Raw genomic sequence first — 17,874 nt, forward strand, 5'->3', positions numbered from 1 at the left:
GTGGTCACAAAGCACCGAGCTGATCTCCCTGTGCTGTGCAGCTGCTTCCCACTAGCGATCTATTTTACATTTGGCAGTATATATAAGTCCACGCCACTCTCTCACTTCGTCCTAGCTTACCCTCCCCCTTCCCTGTGTCCTCAAGTCCATTCTCTATGCCTGCGTCTTTATTCCTGTCCTGCCCCTAGGTTCTTCAGAAACTTTTTTTTTTTTTAAGATTCCATATATATGTGTTAGCATACAGTATTTGTTTTTCTCCTTCTGACATTTCACTCTGTATAAGTCTCTAGGTCCATCCACCTCACTACAAAGAACTCAGTTTCGGGCTTCCCTGGTGGCGCAGTGGTTGAGAGTCTGCCTGCCAATGCAGGGGACACGGGTTCGAGCCCTGGTCTGGGAAGATCCCACATGCCGCGGAGAAACTAGGCCCGTGAGCCACAATTACTGCGCCTGCGCATCTGGAGCCTGTGCTCTGCAACGAGAGGCCGAGAAAGTGAGAGGCCCGCGCACTGCGATGAAGAATGGCCCCTGCATGCTGCAGCTAGAGAAAGCCTTAGCACAGAAACGAAGACACAACACAGTCAAAAATAAATAAATTAATTTAAAAAAAAAAAAGAGAATCTTAAAAAAAACAACTCAGTTTCATTTCTTTTTGTGGCTGAGTAATATTCCATTGTATATATGTGCCACATCTTCTTTTATCCATTCATCTGTTGATGGACACTTAGGTGCTTCCATGTCCTGGCTATTGTCAACAGAGCTGCAATGAACATTGGGGTGCATGACTCTTTTTGAATTATGGTTTTCTCAGGGTATATGCCCAGCAGTGGGATTGCTGGATCATATGGTAGTTCTATTTTTAGTTTTTTAAGGAACCTCCACACTGTTCTCCATAGTGGCTGTATCAATTTACATTCCCACCAACAGTGCAAGAGGGTTCCCTTTTCTCCACACCCTCTCCAGCATTTATTGTTTGTAGATTTTTTTGATGATGGCCATTCTGACTGGTGTGAGGCGATACCTCATTGTAGTTTTGATCTGCATTTCTCTAATGATTAGTGATGTTGAGCATCCTTTCATGTGTTTGTTGGCAGTCTGTATATCTTCTTTGGAGAAATGTCTGTTTAGGTCTTCTGCCCATTTTTGGATTGGATTGTTTGTTTTTTTGATATTGAGCTGCTTGTAAATTTTGGAGATTAATCCTTTATCAGTTGCTTCATTTGCAAATATTTTCTCCCATTCTGAGGGTTGTCTTTTCATCTTGTTTATGTTTTCCTTTGCTGTGCAAAAGCTTTTAAGTTTCATTACGTCCCATTTGTTTACTTTTGTTTTTATTTCCATTTCTATATTACTTTTATAATGAAAAAAGAATCAGGAAATACGGTTTCCAAGAGCTCCCTCATTCTTTGTCCCCTCCCTGCAAAATAAGGGAGTTTTCTTTAAAAAGCACATTTACCTTTACTTGTAGAGAGAAAAAGATATGCAACAAAGCGCTGACACTTGAGGCACAGTTCTGAAAGCACTCTACCCATATCATCTCACTGAACTGAATGGCCAGGTCCAGACCTGAACCTGGGAAGCTGAGCCTAGAGCTTGTGCTCTTAACCACCATGCTCGCCAGCCTTGCACAAAATCTGGGGGACTGAACATACTAACATGACTCCTCCTACTTTTGCTATTGGTTTGTATTTAGAAACTCAGAATATTAGATATTAGAACTGGGAGGGGGTACCAAATAGAAGTCATATGATCACATTAATAACATCTTACCTTCATTATCTCAAGTAATCCTCACACAACCCTATGAGGTATTATTACTAGCCATAATAATAGCCATATTGTACAGTGAGAACCTGAGGCTCAGAGAGGTCAAATGCCATGCCCAAGGTCACACAGCTTGGAAGTGACAGAGCTGGGATTCATACTCTGGAAGTCTGATTTCAAACCCTTGCTCTGAATAGCTAAACTAACTATACTAAGGTCCAGGAAAGTTGTGTGACCTACTCATGAATTCACACCCTCATTCAAGTCTACTGAATCCATGTGCTTTCAAGGAAAAATTATGGTGTGAAGAACATAGGCTTTTAAGTTATATAGACCTGGGTTTGAATTCTCTACTTATCAATTATATCTACTTGGACAAAATTACTGTACCCTTGCGAGTCTTAATATCTTCATCTGAAATACGAAAACAATACCTAGTACATAGAGTAGTTGTAAGGATCTAAAATAAAGTAACATGAAAAGCAGCCAGCAGAGGGGCTGGTGCTGAATAGGTGCTCAATAAATGCTATTTCCTTTGTATCTACCTTTCCTTTCTAAAGCCTACAACTATAGGATACTGTGTGATTTACGTGGGACTGAAGTAAATAATGAAGTTCCACTCAGTCAAGCAACAGCATGAGTATTCCCAAGAATACAGAGACAACTTTAGAATCACTGGGTCTTGTACCTGGGATTGAAAAAACAAAGAAAAAACCCCACAGATTTTAAATTACAGGTACACAAACTCAAGAAAACTCCAGTTCTAAAACAAAATTCCTAAACTCACACATTCTCCAACATTAGAAATGTCAGCTCCACAGGAAAATTTTTATTCCAAAAGTAAACTCTGTAAAGTTGTCTGAAGACAAAGAATTAGCCTTGAATTAAGGCTGTAATATAAAAGGACTATTTAAATTTGGAAATAAGCTTCTAGAAAACTCATCAATATTTTGAAAGGATTGTGTAAAATATTCTGATAACTCAGGTCCAAAAAAGACAGTGAGAAGACAGAGTGAGTTAGTTGAGACAAACACATTGGAACCTTTTGATATGTGTTTTCATCTTTACAAACTAGAGAAAGAGAAATTATCTTTATATCAGCATTATCCTCTATATAAGAGGAATACTGCCTCTATTGCTGTTAATGTCTAGACACTCAAAAAACAAAAAATCAAAAACCCAGTGGAGCTATTTTCAAATCTAGCACTGCCACAAATTCCCCAATTTGTCTGACTGCTCCCTGAGTGCAAAACTATTTCTCACTCCTCTCTTGCTCTTTCCTATACTGTCTAGCATAGCTGTTTACTCAAAGCATATGTTTGGGGCTTCCCTGGTGGTGCAGTGGTTGAGAGTCCGCCTGCCGATGCAGGGGACACGGGTTCGTGCCCCGGTCTGGGAGGATCCCGCATGCCGCGGAGCGGCTAGGCCTGTGAGCCATGGCCGCTGAGCCTGCCCGTCTGGAGCCTGTGCTCCGCAATGGGAGAGGCCACAACAGTGAGAGGCCCGCGTACCGCCAAAAAAAAAAAAAAAAAAAAAAAAAGCATATGTTTGGCAAATGCTTGTTTAATTGAAATTCAACACTTAGCTTCAAACATCATCTTTCAGAGCTCTCCTACTTGCCCAAAGGTGTTTTTAAAAAATCAGCACTGTTTACCAATGGACTGCAAGTCAGAGGAGAGAAAAGAGTGCTGGATAATTCCCCAACACTGTGTAGAATACTTCCAAAGGACACAACACAAACACTGCCAGAATCCAATCCAATCCCAAAATTGTTTTCTATCAATTCCAAGTTAAACAGCAATGACCTGCAGACTGAAAGCACTTATGTCATTCTTAGAAAGCCTCTAACCTCTAGTTTCACAGGAAAGTTACTCCACCTTAAAACGCATATAAACTCAGACCTGGAAGAGATCATGAAAGGTATACAATAAAAAGAGTTGCTGAATGAATGATATTATCACATATGCTAATTGTGGTTAAGTTCTATTGCAGAGGCATGTACAAAGTCCCAGAGGAAGATGGAGGGAATTGGTTACATGTGCCCAGACAAGCTAGCAAAGGTGTCAGAATGTGAGTAGCATTCTTAAAGAATAAGTTCACCACACAAAAGGGGCAGAAGGACATTTTAGGCAGAGGTAACAGCAGATGCAAAGGAAGGGGTACCGACAGAGCATCCAGAGGGGAAATTGCTAGATATGGCCAAAGAATATGGTATATGTGAGAAAATGGGAGAAGAATCTGGAAAAGTAGAGTAGTTCACATTATAAAGGGTCCTAAATACTATGTTAGTATTTGGACTTGATCCTCCAGGCAATGAGCATGTGTACAGTCAGATCAGATCTGTAGCTTAGAAACATGTCATGCCAGCTAGAATTAAGCCGCAACTAACTGGAAGCCAAAGAACCAAATAACGTTTGATCTTACTCCTCTTTAAAAGAAAAAATAACATAGCTTTTAAGAAGGACTTGGTAAAATTCACACACATACATGAACACACTACCTCAGAATATTCTGGGTTCAATAAGGACCAAAACCAATTTTAGACAGCAGCTGACAACCATCAAAAGTATGTTCCCAAACCACATCAATATTTAATGAAACCAAGTTCCATAAGGGCTGAAGGACTTATCCAAGATCCTATAACAGTTAGCGGCAAGGCTCGGACAAAATCTTAGCCCAGGGTACTTCCTAGTTCGCTATAACTCCGAACAATTTTGTTGTTCCTTTCCCTTGTGCAAGCGAAGTCTCTGAAAGGCATAAGCGTGCCAAGGAGAATACAGATCAAAAGGTAGGATATGAGATGATGAATAGCATGAATACTAGAACCAGGCTTACACACTGCAAGCACTACATAAATTCTCACCATCGTTTATGATCATCTCTCTCTGAAGAATCATATAATCGCTGGTGGTTCACAGCAACCCCCACTGCAGCTTTTCATATGTGATTCGAAAGTAGGCAAAGACCAAGAGCTGTAAACATGTGGTGATGTTTCTACCTTTGGGGGGAGGGCTCTTGGAGTCCTCCATAGACAGCTTCAGCTGCTGTATGAACTCGCCGCCATACACACTTCTTTCTTGCCAGATGTTCAGCAATCTTTCTAAAGGTTTTTTACAGCCTTCATCTGCCTCTCTGCCCAGAAAAGACGAAAAGATATATATAAGCTTAAGATTTTTTGCTTTTAATTAGGACAGATTTACTTTAAAAAAAAAAAAACAACCAACAACTGACTAAATGATTTACATATTTAAAAACAGAAGGAAGAGTAAGGTACATATTGTACTTAATGGATATTCAAAACTTGACCAGAAACTGCATTCTTCCTGTGGTGTGTAGGGAAGAGAGAGGGATTATGTTACAGAATTAATCTGTGTCTTTTATCCTCTTTGAAAGATGGGGTAAATAGGGCAAAAAGCCAAAGGCTGATATTTACTGACAGAGAATTATCAAAAATCAATCATATCAATTGTGACGGCTTGCTTTTCACAAGGCGTTAACTGAAATCTAGTGCCAGATATGCTGCTGGAAATTAAAGCAGGCCAAAATGTTTAAGGACAGGGAAAAAATGATTAAAACCAAATGTTTAAAGTGGGGAAGAAATTCATAATAACTCATCAATGCTAACACACCAACACCTCTAATATGTATAAATACAATCGTACACACATACATGTCAAGAATCTCAACTTTAAACTCGCTACTTCATAACTATTTTAATTCCAGGCTAGGTCTGTATTCCAGATTCACACAAAGGCGTCTAGCAGATAATCTTAGAACACACCGAGCATAGTACAGTCCTTTGTAATTTATATCTGAATGAAAGAAGCTAGTTTTTTTCCTGACATATTACTCTCTTAAAACATATCACTCTCTTATTTTTCAGTGAGATGACCATTAACTCGCACTCAGGGTGAAGCAGTTGTTTACCATAAAGTGTCAGACGGCAAGTGGAAGCACGCGGGAAGACTTTCCGAAAGGAAAACAAATTCCCTCACCATGTACGGTGTTACTATGAATTGTTCTGTTCTGTGAGGCTGTCTAGATGTCAATGACCTTACACTGAGGAACTATAAACAAGAAGGGTTACCCTGACATCTTAGTATCTAAGTCAATATCTTTAGTAGGAACCTCAAGAAGAAACCATATAAAATTCAACTCAGATGGGAATTTCACCCACCCCCAGCCCTAACAGCACTTTTCTAAAACTTATGTTAACACTCAAGATGAGCTGAGTTTTCGGCCTAAGCTGGTCAGATTGTATTACTTATGAATTATTAGCGGCAAATTTCACTAAATTGGGGGTTAAAGTACTAACTAAATCAGGATACATACAAACTAATTATTAATTATTGGTAAAGCTTTTTTTTTTAAGTCAGAGGTCAGGGTGAGGGGGAAAAGGGGGAAAATATTTCCACTGATATTTATAAAACTTAAAGATATGACCTTGATATTTATAATAAAAACATCTCTACTCCATCTTCAAAATGTATCTAGAAACAAATTACTTCTCACCTCTTTCTCTGCTCTCAGCCTGATCCAAGCCACTATCATCTCTTGTGTGATTACTGCAACAGCCTCATTACTAGTCTCCCTGCTTCCACCCTGTCCTCCAACCATCTATTCTCAAGTTTTAAAAATCCAATCCTAACTGTTGTGTTAAGGTAGATCATGTTGCTCCTTTGCTCAAAACTTCCAATGGTTCTTCCTGGTCTTCCTCAGAATAAAAGTGAAAGTCCTAATGAAGCCTACAACAAAGCCCTTCTCAGCCCAGCCCATTACTTCTCTGACCTCACCTATCCTCACTCTCCCCTCCCTCCTCAACAGCTCCCTGGCCCTCCTGCCATTAAAGTGTAGGACCTTTGCACTTAGCTTAGAACCAAGGCTCAGGCCAGGCAAGGCTCCTTTGCTCTCCTCCTTCAGGTGTGTATATTCACACAGCACCTTTTCAGTGAATCCTCTCATCTCCCTACTTAAAATTACACCCCCTACTCCTACTTAATTTTTCTCCACACAATTTATCTTCTCATGTGCTATATATACGGTTTCCCTGTTGTTTATACTCTTTCCATTTGAATGGGATTTCCACAAGGGCAGGGATTTGTCTTTTTCCCCCACTGCTATATGCCCCAGAACAAGCACAGTAAATATTTAATTGCAATGTTTTTTCCGAAAAATGTTAGAAAGGTTTCAGTAGGCCATACAATTAGTTAACTTTCAACGACCATTTTACCACATAAAGGTCATTCATGTCAGACATCAATTAAGCATTCATCTGCACGTTAAGGTTTCTGAAATACTGTGCTTGGAATACAAAGAACAAGGCCTAGGTCCTGACCTCTAGGTTCTTGACCCAGCAGCCCCTCACCTCTCCACACCCTACCTGAGGCTTCATGTTCTAGCAACACTCAACGGTATTTTCTACTCAGCACTTGCTGCCACTGTTACGTGTGCCTATGCTCATGCTTCCTCCTCTCGCTTGAATGGAATCCCCAAAACAGAACAAGGTGAAGAGCAAAAGGTTCTGAGTAATTCTGGTGGCTGAAGTACTATATGGGGTGGGGTGGGGTGGGGGGGTGGAAACAGCAGAAGAATCTGGAGGGATACAGTGGAATTAGATTATAGAGGACCTTAAATTCCATACTAAACATGTGGCCTTTACCCTGAAGGAAATGGGAAGTCCCTAATGTGATGAAATGCAGGCTTTAGAAAAATAAAGTCATTATAACTACTGTAACAAAATCACAACTAATCAGAACTTAACTGGTCGGTACTTTTAACATAAAATCTGTTCTCTGCAAATTCTCTTAGAAGAGAAACCAATCATGAAAACAAATTCTTATCAAGGATTTAGTTAAAAGGGTTGGGAGGGGCACAACACCCATCCAACCACCATCCACCGTTCCTGGGGCTATTTGGGGCTTGATTAAGACTGAGAGTCTTAATCAGTTGCAGTCACACTACTGTATAGTGGATAATGATGCTCAAACCTGTTGTAACCAAAAGATTTTCAAAAGGCTTTCACCACTAAAGGCTACAGCCAAAAGGGTGCTCTACTTTAATTAGTGAACATAATTAACCATGATAGGTTAATTCTTTGAGCACTACAGTAAATCAAAGTTTTGCCAACTAAGGTCTAAAGATATAGACACAACAGTCAAGAAATCTTTTTACTGATGTGGTTTTGCCCTAAGTAGCTCCAATGAAGTGGAATCACTTTAGCACCTGAAATTGGATACAACCAAAGCGAAAGTCATTTTATGACACAAGGAGCTATCTTTTCAAGTTGTATTAACTCCATTCTAACTTGAGAAATCTTTAAGTGAAAAAACACAAAAAATCTTTGCCACTTATCAATGAATAAACTGAAAGATGATAAATAAGTACATATGTAACTTATTTTGCAGAACACAACTTAGTATCTTAATTCTAAATATTTATAAATTCAACCACTGAAAATGTGATCTAAAAAGTGAAAAGTATGTGTTATACACACGTAGGACTACTGCTTGAAGTGTCAGCTGGATACCAAAGGGCTTGCCAAGCCAGCGTGGGGGCCTTTTCTTCCTCTGCAGCTCTAATGGCACTGCCTTGGTACACCCGCTATAATTTGTGTACTTCTCTCTTATCCCATGCACAGTAGGCCTATGGCAGGCCTACTCAGGGCATAAATTCTTTCTAAGTATCCTCAGCACTTCCAACAGCACCTCATGTAAAGGTAGAGGAGAAACAGTCCTTTGCAATTGTGTAGAAAAGAGTTAACATAGAGGCCTGAGACTGCTGCCCTTAGCAGGCCTGCTCACGAGGTTGGCCCTTGACTGGCATCTCGGAACCTGGATTTCAGAAGTGCTCCTGTCATCTCCTAACTGATAAGGGTGGTTTACTGTGCTTAAACTGTTTATACAAACAGTATGGTTTATGCTGAACACCTGCTTTCCTTCAGGAGCCTAGAATTTTGGCAGAGTGCCTGTGACCAACCCTAACAAAATCCCTAGGTACTACATCTCTAATGGGCTTCTCAGGTAGAAAACACTTCACATTTGTTGCCACAGTTCAGAGGGGGAGGAATTAAGTATGTCTTATGTGACTCCACTGTGAAAGGACTCTTGGAAGCTTATGCCTCGTCTCCTCTGGACTTCATCCCTTGCACCTTTTCCCTTCTGCTAATTTTGCTTTATATCCTTTCACTGTAATAAATCATAGCCAGGAACACAACTATACCCAAGTCCTGTGAGTCCTCCTAGCAAGTCACCGGACCTGGAAGTGGTCTTGGGGACCCACGACTGTTATAACAGGAAATAAATATGTATATGGTGATAATTCCAAATTTATGTCTCCAGAAATCAATTTCCTACTGAACTTCGAGACTGTCTCATCCATCTGCCTATATGGCGTCACCCTTTGCAATATCTCTATTAGCCATCTCAAACTTAACATGGCCAAAACAAAACTCTTGATTTCCTCTACCGTATCTTTACCTCAAACTCCACCTCGGTAAACAGCACCATCAGCCATCCACATACTCATGTGAAAAACCTAGAAATAATCTTTGATTTCTCTTTTCCCTCACTACCAAGCTCCCACTAATCCTATCAGTTTTACATGGAGGGGGGGCACAAATCTACCCATGAAGTAAATAAAGTAAACATTCAACAAGTGGAAGCTATTATCTCCTCAATGTTCCTGAATCCTAGCCAATGTCATCTCTAGCCTACACTAGAGCAACACCCTCTACCTCATGTCCCTGCCTCTCCCTTGGCCTTTATAATCCATTCTCCACCCCAAGCTGGAGGGATTTTTGAACAAGGCATTTGGAATATATCATTCCCCTGCTTAAAACTCCTCACTGACATCCCATCGGAACAAAATCCTAACTCTCTCCCAAGGCTTACAAGGCATGTGTGACTGTCACCTGCCTGCCTCTCTGATCTCACCTGGATATGACTTCCCCTTTGTTCCTTGTGTTCTAACCACAATGGACTTCATTCTGATCCTCTTAACATGCCAAGACTATTTGTACCTTAGGTTCTTTTTAATAGCTGTTCCTATTTTGCATGATTACCTCAAATGTCACTTCCTTAGAGAGGCCTTCCTTCACCACACTAGAAGAGATCCCACTCAAGAACGTCATTCTATTTTATTATGTCCATATTATCACTCTCTGAAAGTATCTTATTCATTTTGTCCTTGTCTGCCTTGTTCACTGCTTGCCCCCCTAGTGTCTGGATCAGTACTTTGCACAAAGGCACTTAAATACATCTTGAAGGAAAGATTAAGTGCACAACTATCTCCAAACTGAGAAGAAAACAAGAAGGCATTTGTATGGAAAATAAGTTTAAAGTCTGGTTACTTAAACTGCTATTCAAATTAAAACTACCCCATGAGCTTGGCAGCTTTCTCTGACTTGAGAGGTTTGTTGTTTCTTTCCTAGGGGGTAGGGGGTTTGAGGGAGGAGGCAGGAAATTATCATAAAGAGATTCCTAATCTATTTTAGTCAATATTAATGGGTCCACTATCTTTGTTCATCAATTGGCCACAGAAAAACTGTACAGAGAGCACTTTTTACTGTTGATAAGGTGCATCAGGACTGAAGTGGTGTGGCTGGACTTTCTATTCTAATAATGGGGGTGGGGTGGGGAAGGAGCTTAGAGACATGGGGACCTTGAATATAATATCTGAACGGGACCTTAAAAGAACTAGAAGAATGCAAAAAAGAAAGGTAATAGAGCTATCTATTTTTATTTAAAAGGATCAAGTCTATTTCCCCATAAAGCCACAGAATTTGCCAAGACATTTTTACAATGCCTCCTAGATAGGTTTTAAGATGATAACCAAGTAGAAAAACTTTTAATCCTGGTATTGCTCGCCCCCTCCCACCCGCTCTTCTACTTCCACTTTTCTGATTTGCGAGCAGCTTGTGATTACTGTTAGATTTTTAAGGAAAAATGTTATGTTTACTATCCCTATAGGGAATTACTTTAGTCAATTTCTTATACCCTAAATTTATTAACTTATTCAACAACTACTTACTGAATCCCTACTCTGTGCCAGGACAGACCACAATGTTGCTCAGCTCCTGGGACACCATTCACATCAAGACTATCTAAATGGTGTTCCCGAAGGTACAAAACCCAGTAGCTCTGTGCCAGATACTCTACTGGGTGTCTGGAATACAGGAAAGAACAAAAAAGAAACAGTTTTTCTCTTCACATAGTTTATAATATAGTATACTCCCATGAATGGGCAAAGACTGTGGATTGAGCACTGCTGTTTTACTTTAGCCTCACAACTCTAATGAGACAGGTGGTGACATTCCCTTTTAATTAACATGGAAATGTGGGCTCAAAAAACTATGTAACACATCCAAGGCCACTCAGTGTTGGAGGCAGAGCTACAGCTAACGTCTAGGAAACTGAACTGACTCTCCTCAAAACAGGAAAATGCCTGTCTCCAATTTCAAAGGGCTACTCTAGTAGTCTGTTCTAAGCTTATTCTCCATTATGACAACTCAATATTTTTTCAAGTCCCCAAACATTCTGCTTTTTCAGTATCCATGTTCAAAAACAAACAAACAAAAAAAGCCAGTTGACTAACAAAAATCTTTCATCCATCTCTACAAAGCTAGATGGAGTTCTCATTTCACCCCTTCAAACTTTCCAAATCTTTCACAGAATGCCAGACTTACTTTCACACTTAAGGTCTTTCACATACACTCTAGACCTTAGAACAATTTTCGTTTAACCCACTAGTCTCCTTCTCACCCTTCCCAGTTTCCTTTGGCAAAGATGTTTTGTTTGATTTGCTTATTAATATTCTAGTGAAAAATAGTTTTTCTTTGCTCCTCCTAGGCAACTAACTTATATCTACAAAAAACAGTTTGTTTTTAAATAAATAAAAGTCATTTGTAAAACTTTTAATTAAATGTATAGTTTCCGTGATATCAGCTATAAGTATGCTCTACCCACCCCCGTCCTCTGTCACAAAACACAATAGTGGCACACACTTAACATGACAGAGCCAGAGCAAATATCTACTTTCCACACTAATAATTACTATCTTTGCAGGTACAGTAATGACTACTATTTTTAGTAAGTTAGACATGTAGACATCCAGAAGTAAGTAAAAACAAAGGCACAGCAACTAATTTCTTGCTATTAAGGCTTTGTTACTGGAAAGTTCCCTTGTACTATTTAGCTTTGTTTTTTGACCATAAGCTAATGAGACAACTCAGCCAAACCAAGGAAAGTACCACATTCAAGAAGTGAATTCAACAGTGAATATATCTAGGAGAAAAGATGTGCTTCAAGTGCTAGACTGAGTCCCTTCAATGCATCAAAATATTTACTTGTCTGAGATAGTTCTCAAGGGTTCAGGCAAAATATAAAGCCACAATTTGGCCTCTGCAACTCTCTATAAACTACCTCTCTTTAAAGTATGAAGTTGTCAAGTTACAAACGCTATCACACACAAAAAAGAAAGAACAAAAAGGAAAAGGTAATGCATTCAAAAACAAAACATAACAAAAAACCCGAAAACATACCTGGCAACGTGAGAAAAAGCATCCACAAGGACAGATTCAAATTCTCTAGTGAATTCAGGTCCTTTCCTTTTACTGTTTTGAATGACATCATTGGCTAAGTACAGAAAAGTAAGCTTTCTATTTGATTTGGCTGGAAAAAAAGAAAAGAAGATAATTTAGCTTACACCAAGGAAATTCTCAATCCACCATTCTTCTGCTCTAAACTACTCCTAAAGAACACTAAGACAAGCATTATCTACTTGAGGTCAAGACTGCTATGTTTGAAAAAACAATTTAAGGGATTCCTGGAGGTGTCTAGTAAAACAGGATTGAGAATACAATTTTGAAAAAACTAAAAAACAAGAATACGCCATTTTAATTGATTGTGGTGATAGTTGCATAACTGCGAACATGCTAAAAACCATTGAATTGTATATTCTACAAGAGTGATTTGTGTGGAATGTGAATTATAGTTCAATAAAATTGTTTTTCAAAAAAAAAAAGAATACGCCATCTTAATTTCTGTGTTATTTTAGTCAGGGTAATTAATTGGCAGTAAAAATTAAGATAATCCAAAGAAAATTCCTAAAGGATAAGCAGTCAGTATTCTCCAGTCAATTCCTAAAGGATAAGCTGTCAATACATCTCCAGAAGACATGTTAAAACCAAGATTTTCATTTATTATATTGCAAAAATGAGCATTTCTTACTCACTGTTAATTATCAGATACCACAGAATGAAAGACTGAGTTAAGTTTCAGTTTTAAAAGATACTTGTAATTTATGCTCCTAGACCAAGAATTTCTCTTTGAACATTCCAATAACCATAATCAGTCAATGTTATCAACTCTACAATCCAGAGGAATCTCTAGATGCACCGATGGATATTTATCTCAAAATACAAATATACATTATAGCTACATGATTCCTGAAAGTTTACACACGTCTGAAATCTGGATATGCAAAATTATGGCTCCCACAAAAAATATAATTCTTCTTTCTTATACCTACTAAATGTAGTATTTCCTATTACTCTATATGGTAGCATGCATTAAACCATAAAAACCTCACGCAATATGTCTGAGTTACAGTTGCTTGGGGGAACATTACTGAATTTCCTGGCTTCTATGCACATAACTTTTCAACCGTAAAGTTACATCACTACCATTTTTGGTCCCAGTTTTCTTTTAAAAGAAATAAATAATAACACAATCAGATAGTTCAAAACATTAAGTTTTCTCCAATGCCAAAGTGCCCAAAAGACTCAAGCAAGCCCTATGTCAACCTTTACACCTGAATTACTAGTCCTTACTCCACTGCTCTCAGAAACCATTCCTGTTTCTTTTGAAATGCACACAGCATGTATAAATTCTGACACAGCAAGCTCAAGATCTGACATTTTAAAATGTGGCTACAGGAGAATAACTTAAGTTAAAAACAAGATTTTTAAAGCATGTTATAGTTGAAACTGATGACTTAAAGTGCCCATAAAATTAAATATGGATATCCTGAAATGTATTAACCTGATAATAACCTAGTTTAGATGGCCAACTGATGAGAATATTGAAAACCTGGAGCTATCTTTAACTGTTCTAATTATTATTCGAAAACAGAACAAAAGTGTCAATAGCTTCAATATCCCACTGTTGCTACAAAGGTATGATTACGGCAAAAAGCTTTTTTTTTTTTAAAGCAAACCTTGTTCTAGGATGTTGCAGCAAGTTAAACTACCAAGTTTATAACGCCATGAAAGTTAGATTTAAAAGTAAAAGAGGGCTTCCCTGGTGACGCAGTGGTTAAGAATCTGCCTGCCAATGCAGGGGACACAGGTTGGAAGCCTGGTCCAGGAAGATCCCACATGCCGCGGAGCAACTAAGCCCGTGCACCACGACTACTGAGCATGCGCTCTAGAGCCCGCGAGCCACAACTACTGAAGCCCCCACACCTAGAGCCTGTGCCCTGCAACAAGGGAAGCCACCACAGTAAGAAGCACGTGCACCGCAACGAAGAGTAGTCCACACTCACCACAACTAGAGAAAAGCCCGCACCAGCAACAAAGACCCAAAGCAGCCAAAGATAAATAAATAAATATTAAAAAAAAAAAAAGTAAAACAGAACTTCTACAAAGCAAATCGGACTAATATACTTTATGTTAAAAAACCCAGAATCCATATTGTAAAATGTCAATTTGGTCATTCAAGACCTGAAACATTTTGCAGTATCACAAATGTGATAGCTAAGATAGCCAAGGTTTTCACTATCTACAATGCCAATTAATTCTCATCACCCTCAAACTTAGCAATGGGAATTTAGGATAAAACTTTTCCCCTCCACATCCAGCATCCTGAATAATCAACATGAGCACCATGTGTGTAAAGGTAACATAACAAAACCCTAAAGGGAATTCCCTGGAGGTCCAGTGGTTAGGACTCCTCGTTCTCACTTCCGAGGGGCCGGGGTTCGATCCCTGGTCAGGGAACTAAGATCCCACAAGCCTCGCAGTGCGGCCAAAACAAACAAACAACAACAAAAACCCACAAAGCCCTAGAACACTTGAACACACAAGGTCATAATACACACAACACACACACCCTCTACTCCAGTCCTGGGTGGTAACTCACTTGTTCAAATGTCTTTCCAATACGTCAGTATGGATTCTTTCACTCCCTACCGAGGCCCATTCCAAACTGGTTGAAATAGTTATTGAGCAAAGTTTAAATTACTGGCTGACCAAAATTTTTCACTTGTTTGGCTGGTTTTGACATCTAGAGAAAGTAATTTTTTTTTTTTTAAAAAAAGGCCTATTTACCTGCACTACTAAAGGTAGTAGTAGTACAAACGTAAGGTACAAAAGCACTACTAAAAAATGTTCATCTTAGGGTATTTTACACCAAACTGCTCCAAAAAGAAAGGGAGAAGTTCTACCTAGAACAGAGCCCAAAGGGATAAATTAAGAATTATTCCTAGGGAATGGAAAGAAAATAACACATCATGAATAGAAGTAGTACTTAAGCAGGAAAAAGAAAACTTTTAAAGTCTCATAAATATTTGGAGGCAAAACAGAGATGGTTTGTGAAATGTCTTAAGGAAGTGACTTGGCTATAGATAGAAATGTCCATTTTTAAAGATTCAGGGTGGGCTAGAACCTAAAGGGCTAGTCAATTCTAACATTAGGGCACAAAATCTTTTTCCACTTCAGTGCGGGGGCATTTTCAATTCATGAAGGAAGGCTGGGTATTAGGAAACTGTACACTGATGCTTGGAAGAGCATCCTCTAGTTCTGCACTGTCCAGTATGATAGCCACTAGCCACATGTGGCTACTGAACATCTGATTTGTAGCTAACAAAACTCAGGAACTAAATTTTCAATTGTATTTATTTGAAAGTTTACTTCCTTAGTCACACAGTTCAAGTGCTCATGGCAAGAGGCTACCTTGTTGCACAGCAGATATAAAACATTTCTCTCATCACAGAAAGCTCTATTAGACAGTGCCGCTTGGATCCTTTACTCAGCCATGAAAATGATGTCAAGAGACCACAATTTAACACCTGAACTATTTTTTAACTCTGTTAACAGGCACCATGCTAAATGTTGTGTACATTACGGACAACTAGAAGAGCTAGTTTCTCCCTCAAAACATAATCCAGTGAAAGAGACATAACTAGTAAGAATGAAATAAATGCAGATTAATTCTAATAAATAAAAGCACTACGGGTTTGGTTGGAGTAAGATGATCACCTTCACTTATTAAGTGCACTGATGCACCGGGTACCTGAAAACAAGTTTCGGCGTCTCGGAGCTCTGGGCTAATGTCCCAACTATACACTCATTAACAAAGCACTTCATCTCTTCATATCTGTATCTTCTCATCTATAAAATGGGGATAATAATGCTGACCTACTTACAACTTAAGGTTTCATCATATGAGATTAGGGTTAAAGGAGAAACGAAAGTACTCTTTATTTTCTGTATCTCAAATAGGGTGAGGTGGGGAATCAAGATGGCTTCACAAAAGTGACATCTGAGGTGGATTTTGACGTGCCTCTGAGATCCTACCAGATAGGATCCTGTAGAAAGCAATTCGAATTTTTCCGCCACATCTCAGATGACAGAAATGATATGTGAATGGCACAGTGGGGTACATGAATGGGGCTCTGGGAGGCCCAGGATCTATCCCCCAACTACCCTGAGGGCTGAGGGGACCCCCATCTCACTACAGCACACGATATTTGGGGGGCGGGGGGGGTCTCTGCCAGAGGACTAGAACTGGGTCTCCTGAAAGAATCCTGGATTTTGGTGTCTGCCAGTCTGATGCAGTCTGAGCCTCACTGGTTCTAAGGCCTTGAAAATACCACTTAGCCACTTGAGTCTCCTCATCTGTAAAACAGAGTGACATCCTGACCTCACAGATAGCAGAGAACACATGTAGAGTTACTTCCTATGCTATAAAGGGCCTACCACATACAGGCTGTCCAAAACAGCGCTACGCTTCATTTGCTCAGCTTTCTGCTATGAAGCTTACGGGGGTATCAGATAGCTGTGTAGGTGCCCATCTTTCCCCAGCAGACTGTAAGCAATTTGAGGCAAAGAACATGCCCCACACTGAGTAATCAGTATCCCACCTCACCATTATTTATCCAGTGCCTACGCTCTGCCTGACACCATGCTAGATGTTCATGTGGATTATCCTGTTTACTCTTCACCCCAAGTTGTTTGAGCCTCCGTTTTTTTCTCATCTGCTGAGCTCCTACTGCACAGAACTCTGAGACCGTAAAAAATGACAATGTATGTAATGATATCAGTACTGCACTTGGCACAGAACAAAGGCACAGTATCAGTTATCATTATCTCTATTTTACAGATCAGGAAACTGAGGCAAAGAGAGGTGAAGCTGCGGGGGCTCAGTAAATGGCAAAGTCAGGCTCCAGAGGCACTTGGCCTCTGGAGCCAACATGCTATCAAGCTCCCAAGCCAGTGCCTGGCACACAACAGGCTGAGCTCAATCAGTGGCTGCCAGATGCTGAGCAGGGTCTAGAACCAAGGAGAGCTGCATGAGAAGAGGAACCTGAGAGGCAAGGTCTAGGTGGTGTGGCCCCTTGACTTCTCTGCAAGGGCAGTGACTGTACCCACTTCCCAGGGCAGTGCTCAGGACTAAGTGCGAGGATATACATAAGGTCCTAGCACAGTGACTGGCACAGAATAAAGGCTCTGGAAGTGGCAGTTACCCTTGTCCTCTTTTGACAGATGAGAAAACAAAGGCTTAGCGAGAAGAAACTTGCCCGATATCACTCAGCTAGCAAGTGGCTGAGCCAAGGGCTCGATCTAGGTAATCTTACTCCGAATGCCCAGCAACTGCCTGGCACACAACAGGCTAAGGCCTGCACCCTCCACCAGGCGCTCAACGCTGCCGAGAGAATAATGGTCACAAGTGTCAGGAGGAGCCGGAGAGGAAAGCGGCTGGGTTAACTGGGAGTCCTGAGCCCCGGTCGGTGGAACCTCAGACAAGTACCTTAAACCTTCCCAGGCCTCGGTTTCCTTCTCCGAGAAATGGGGATAACACTGTCTCCAACCTCAGAAGCGCAATCAATCAGAGG

General features: G+C 40.0%; 1 protein-coding gene across 11 annotated transcripts in view; it reads right to left on the reverse strand.

The window, feature by feature from the left end:
• RPRD1B (regulation of nuclear pre-mRNA domain containing 1B) overlaps nucleotides 1–17,874 on the reverse strand; it is a 77,439-nt gene that overhangs the window by 58,926 nt on the left and 639 nt on the right. For 10 of the 11 annotated variants that reach the window (XR_003793060.1, XR_003793059.1, XR_003793062.1 and 7 more), the window contains exons 2-3: nucleotides 12,302–12,431; nucleotides 4,763–4,896 (exon numbers count right to left, since the gene is read on the reverse strand). The exons of the other annotated variant lie outside the window; for it this stretch is intronic. Coding sequence is in view for 4 of the 10 variants with exons in the window: in XM_029219885.1 (XP_029075718.1) it covers nucleotides 4,763–4,896; nucleotides 12,302–12,431 (264 nt within the window). In the remaining 6 variants the exon portion in view is untranslated. The remainder of the gene's footprint in view (nucleotides 1–4,762; nucleotides 4,897–12,301; nucleotides 12,432–17,874) is intronic. 11 annotated transcript variants of the gene reach the window in all.

Source organism: Monodon monoceros, unplaced genomic scaffold, assembly GCF_005190385.1.
Source record: "Monodon monoceros isolate NGI ecotype Baffin Bay Population unplaced genomic scaffold, NGI_Narwhal_1 Super_Scaffold_13, whole genome shotgun sequence".
NCBI lineage: Eukaryota > Metazoa > Chordata > Mammalia > Artiodactyla > Monodontidae > Monodon > Monodon monoceros.